Genomic DNA, 5,708 nt, shown 5'->3' with positions numbered 1-5,708 from the left:
ATGCCTCGCGCATCGACATAAACTCTGAAATAAATCCAGATTAAATGCGAGCATCATGGCTAAACTTCATCCCAGATGGGCTCGAAATATCACTGTCTTTTTAACCATCCAAAAAGTTCACTAAAAAGGACGAATTTAGAGGACCTGTTGTTTTTTGCTACTGATCTTAAATCGAAATTTGTAGCATCCTGTAACGTCGCGGTCCATCTACCAAGGCATTTATAACGAGTATATGACCATTTGGTGGTTCACTGTGTGTTTGTACTTGTAGGTGTCTGGTCCTTTCCGTAGATGAAAACATTAATAAACACAGCAACACGTGCTTCTTTTCAAAAAGGCAAAAAATAACAGCTTGGTGCAGTACTGAACCGGAGCCTGACGGTTGAACAAGAGCATTATTTCGTTTATTTCATTCATTCATTCAGGTCGCGATACAACAATGCATATTTACAACTTCTAACTCCGTCGCTTCTCTCCCGTGAACCTCCCGCCGGCCACCTCACTCCCGTCCCATCACCGCGTTCTTGAACCTCCTAACCAGCTCCTTCCTGCACGATCCAACCACGGATCAGTTAGCCATGAACGCAACGCATAAAACAATCGATACTAGGCAATTCTGAATGCCAGAACGAGAGACCGATGCATGGTGTGCGTGTTGGGATTCTCACCGGAGCAGCTGCCTGTCGAAGGCGGAAGCGGAGAGCAGCCCTCTGTTCTCCTCGGCCCGCCGGATGAGGTAGGGGATGATGTGCTCCACGGGGCCGTAGGGCAGGTACTTGCTCACCTGGAAGCCGGCGTTGCGGAGCCCCAGGGAGAGCCCGTCCGCCATGCCCATCAGCTGCGCGAACTGCAGGTTCCGGTCGCCCTTGCCGATGCCCAGCTCCTGCGCCCTCGCCGCCGCCAGCTGCCCGGACTCCACGTTGTGGGTGGCCAGCATCACGGAGGCGGACCCGCGGCGGACGCGCTCCAGGAGGAAGGCCGCGCAGCCGTTGTAGCAGTCGTGGGTGTCCTGGATGCTGCCGTGGATCGGCGACGGCACGCCCAGCGACTCCGCCAGCCGGGCCTCCCGGGTGAGGTAGGCGCCGCGGACGATCTTGACCCCGAGGCAGACGCGCTCCTCCTCGGCGGCGCGCACCATGGCCTCCAGCCGGTCGCGCGCGTCGCGGAGGTACGCCTGCACGGTGCCGTGCACGATGGGCCGGCCGCCGCCGTTGCACGCCAGCGCGCCCACGAAAGTGAAGTAGTCGATGGACGGCTGCACCGACGCGTACTCGGCGTCCACCAGCAGCGGGATGCCGTGCTCCGCGCACCGCGCGCCCACGGCCAGCAGCCGGTCGTGCGCCAGCTGCAGCTCGCGCTCCTCCTCCGCCGTCAGCGCCGCCGGCTCCGACGGCGTCAGGTACAGCGGGCTCGAGTCGGACAGGATCGGGAAGGCGTGCTGCTTCCACGGCAGGTGCACCGACGGGTTCTTGTGCTGCCACCGCAGCAGGTCGCTCGTCTTCTCCAGCAGCGCGATCGGGCACAGCGCCGTGATCTTGATACACACGCTCGCCTGCACGCACAAACACAGCATAATTAGTCACTAGTAAGAGTACCAAGCTTAATCTCACTGGCTAATTATTTTTGTGTTTTCGTTAAGCTGCTGGGAAATGTCTAAATAAGGAAAACAAATAGTAGGGTTTTGATGGGAAGCGGTAGATGAAAACGAGCGGTGGAGAAGGCGTGGCGATGGCGAGCTTGTCGGAACACGATCGGGCGGCTGGTTTTCAGGGCCCACGCACAGTGACAGCCGTGCGATTCAGTTTACTGCGAGAAGATTCCCAAGGAATCCGCGTGTCCACTAGCGCAGACCGAGGATTCCCTCCGACGTGGCACTCTTCCGTACCACTGCTAGGCGCGCACGCACGACACGGATGACGACGAAGGAAAAAAAAACAGAGTTATGTAGTACGGTTGACGCACCGATCCCGGGGGCAGCTTGGCGGCGACGTCGACGGCGGCGAGGAAGCCGGCGACGTTGCGGTCGCAGGCGGCGCCGTCCTCGGCGTCCTCGATGCCGTAGTCGAGGATCCCGCCCATGCCGCCGCGCCAGAGGCGCTGCACCCGGGCCGCGGCCTCATCGGCGGTCTCCCCGGCGCAGAAGTGCTTGTACGCCGTGGCCCGCGCCGCGGCCTGCACCACGGGGCTGGCGGCCACCGCCGGGGACCGCAGCGCCGCGAGGCCCACGTCCACCAGCGGGCCCGCGGACATCAGCTGCAGCGCCGCGAGCGTGCGCACCAGAGCCGTGGACGGCTCCCCGGTGAAGAGCCTCCCGGTGTCCTCAAACTCCAGCACCTGCTGCTGCTGCTGCGCGGACGACGGCGCGGGCACCGCGTCGGCGCCGGCGGCCGCGACGGCCGCCTCCGGGAGCTTGGCTGCGGCGGCGAAGGTGGAGAGCGCGCGCTTCGTGATGCGGGAGGCGATGGCCATGGAAGGTCGGGCTCGGAGGGGTCGCTGGAAAGCAACGAAAAGAGACGCCGGCTGCTCTTCTCCCGTGACCGGACGATGGATGAGACCACCGACCAGCGAACGAGCGACGGATGAGAGGAATCAAGAACCGAGTAGCGCTAGAGGAGGAGGAAGAAGAAGTCGGAGACGACGCTGGTGTTGATCGGTGCAGTGTGAGGCTGGGAGCGAGCGAATGCGTAGGAATCCGAGAATGGAGGAAGCAGGTGTGGCGCGGCAGCCGGGTCTTATAGAGCGAGCGAGGAAGACTCGCGAAACGGCGTGGAGAAAAAATTCTACCGCAGGTGAGCTGGAAACCGGTTGGAAAATAGGGAGAGGTTAGTGGCATGGGCGCGAGATCCCTGGGGATTCGGTCGGAGGAGTTGAACGCTTGACTGACTCGGATCCTGCGTGGAAACTCACGGGAGCGCCCGGTGACTCGGATCGTGCGTGGAGTTGGACGGTTGAGCGGACGTTGCTTGCACGCATCTTATCGCACTCCGCTCCTTGCCATTTTTTTCCTTCTTGATGACAAGGAATCTGGCTGCACGTAGCTTTCGTTACCCTCTTGTAATTTTCTTGCTCTTTGATGGGGAATCCCTGGGTGTAACTTTCGTTCACTATTGCCCTCCTTTTCTTACCATTTATTCATCTTGACAAGGATTCTGGGAATCTAGGTGTACCGCACTCTTTTCATTCTTGTCAATCTCAATAGGGAATCTAAATGTAGCTTTCGACGTCAAATTATGAAATTTTAACCGCATATTTATCCTCCTATGCAAAGACCAATTTATACACGTTCTTTTCGTAGTGGGAAATTACAGTTTTGTTCATATGCTACTACTACTACTACTACTAACTTTCAACTCAAAAATATCAAGGAAGTCGATGGAGCGAAGCAATGCGTCATTCACGAAAAAGTCATCTTTTGGCAATGGTGGGGCAAAATAAACGCCAGTCATAGACGGCGATGAAAACACTACATACTTTCATGTCTTAGCCTCCCAATTGTTCTCAAAAGATAAAGTCTCTATCCTTGAAGATCGGGGACTAGAGCTCTCCTTACACGATCAGGCACCAAGTCTCCTCTCCCGGGCAGCCTAGGATCAACTTTCTATAGGGGCACCTTTGTCAAGTACATATTACTCGTTTTTTCGGCCAATCGCCTTGCGATAACTCTCCCCCTCCCCCCCCCACCCCCACCCCCACCGACATACACATAAGCATTGCCCGGTTTCCCACAAACATGCTAAAACCACACACACCTGCTTAGCAGTCTCCACTCGAAAAAAACACATCGATGTTCAAGTTAGACTCCCACAATGCCTTCAACTCTATTTTGCTTGTACTCCTTGCTTCTCCTCTCCATTAGGGGCTTCCCTCCGGTATTGTGTTCTAGGATAAAAATGGACTCCATTTCGGAAAACAATGGTCCTCCTAAATGGGTCTCCTGTGTCGTCGACCAATTGCAAGAATAACTTTCGACAAGGCGACCCTCTATCCCCATATCTATTCATCATCTTGAATGATACCATAGTGCATGATAGCACACCCTCACACTTCAGGTGAATACATTGACGACACTCTAATAATTGCCAACGCAAAAAGATGATGTTGTGCTTCACCTCAAATCCATCCTAGATTATTTTGTCCTAGCCATCAGGTTGATTCTCAACTTGCATGAAACTACATCTGTTCCTCCACACAGTGATCAACCTTTGGCCCTCTAGAAGCTGCCACTTCGGGTGCGTTGTTTCATCATTCCTCAAAATTATCTTGGGCTCCAGCTCGCTGACGTCAAATCCTTTGGTTGTAACTTTCACTATTGACACCTTTCTCTTGCTAGTTACCACTTATTCATCTTGACAAGGAATATGGGATCCTAGGTGTGCCGCACTCTTTTTTCTTACCATTTGTTCTTCTCAATCTCCTTAGAGAATCTGGGTGTTACTTTCCATTTTGAATTATGAAGTTTTAACCATAGTTTATCTTCCTATTCAAGGATCAATTATACACGTTTTTTTAGTGGTGAGAAGCAAGGTTTTGTTCATATACTAGTAATAACTTTCAACTCAAAATTATCGAAGAATACACCGGAGTGAAGCAATGTGCCATTAGGCAGACAATCATGTTTTGGCCACCGTGGGGCAAAATAAACATAGGCATAGACGGCGATGAACACACAACTTATTTCCATGCATCAAACCCAACGGTTTTGAAAATAAAATGAAATACCTATCCTCAAATATTAAGAACTAGAGTTCTCCTCACATCATAAAAAAAACATCCATCCAGGAAAAATATTACACCACACTCTAGAAACACTAGAATCTCATGCATGAACTTCTTTGACACCAATTCAGGCCCGCACGACCAACACTAGAAGCTTTAGAAAGATTCCATACCACAAATCCTATTTCTCAACGCCCCCTTCTTTGATCAAATGAACCCAAACGCCAATTCGAGCCCACATGACCTAGTACCAACTTTTTATAGGGGTACTCTATCAAACACATGCTACTCTCATTCTTCCATGACTTCCACCTTCTAAACTATGACGTCGAACGGTTCAACAGAGCCTTCATGGTCCTGTTGCCAAAAAATTACATGGCCAGAACCTTGGATGCTTTTTCCACCATTCTCCCTATCCCCCCCCCCCCAGAAAAGCATTGCCAAGTTAATTACTACTCATTCAAACAAGATTCATCTTACCTATGCCACTAGCCTACTTAACACCTGCCACTCTAAAAAAACAATGGCGATCAAGTTAGACTTCCACAATGATTTCAATACTATTTTGCTCGGACTACTTACTTCTGCTCCTCTACATTAGGGCTTTGATACCTCTCCAATGTATCTATAATTTTTTATTGTTCCATGTTATTATTGTAACATCCCAAATTTTCAATTTGGAATGTTATACATAGATCATTCTTGCATATCATATTTTATTGCATTTCGTCTCGCAATCCTCGAAATCCTAAGCAACTCAAGGACCCTCGGAGAGAGTTGGGGATTTCCTCGGTTTTCATATTTGATCCTTATCAAATATTGAAACGAGGATTTCGGTTTTAGTTATTTTACTCTCCGAAAATATTTCATATTAAAATATATGAGAGGAGATAATATGACTTCTCCAAAGTAATTGAAATATTGGAGGAAAAATACTAAAATCAAATATTTGATTTTTATTTGGATTTTATTTGCATTAGAAAAATTGCACG

At 51.1% G+C, this 5,708-nt stretch overlaps 1 protein-coding gene across 1 annotated transcript; it reads right to left on the bottom strand.

Annotated features, from left to right (window-relative positions):
- Positions 1-382: 382 nt before the first annotated feature.
- LOC125513053 (proline dehydrogenase 2, mitochondrial-like) lies at positions 383-2,723 on the bottom strand. The gene is made up of 3 exons (XM_048678097.2): positions 1,963-2,723; positions 669-1,552; positions 383-548 (listed from the first exon to the last, which is right to left on the bottom strand). The coding sequence occupies exons 1-3, from the start codon at positions 2,467-2,469 to the stop codon at positions 500-502; spliced, it is 1,440 nt and encodes a 479-aa protein (XP_048534054.1). The 5' UTR covers positions 2,470-2,723; the 3' UTR covers positions 383-499.
- Between the last annotated feature and the right edge of the window lie 2,985 nt (positions 2,724-5,708).

The sequence above is a fragment of the Triticum urartu genome, chromosome 1A (genome assembly GCF_056163025.1).
Source record: "Triticum urartu cultivar PI428250 chromosome 1A, HENAU_Tu73, whole genome shotgun sequence".
Lineage (NCBI taxonomy): Eukaryota > Viridiplantae > Streptophyta > Magnoliopsida > Poales > Poaceae > Triticum > Triticum urartu.
The sequence above is the reverse complement of the archived record's forward strand: the minus strand, read 5'-3'. Positions and strand labels throughout refer to the sequence as shown.

Bases quoted from the DNA above. Each gene is read 5' to 3' on its own strand.
- LOC125513053 (XM_048678097.2), bottom strand. From the start codon at position 2,469: ATGGCCATCGCCTCCCGCATCACGAAGCGCGCGCTCTCCACCTTCGCC. The intron at 1,553-1,962 runs GTGCGTCAACCG...TTGTGCGTGCAG, and splicing joins CCAAGCTGCCCCCGGGATCG to GCGAGCGTGTGTATCAAGAT. The intron at 549-668 runs GTGAGAATCCCA...TGGATCGTGCAG, and splicing joins TTCGACAGGCAGCTGCTCCG to GAAGGAGCTGGTTAGGAGGT.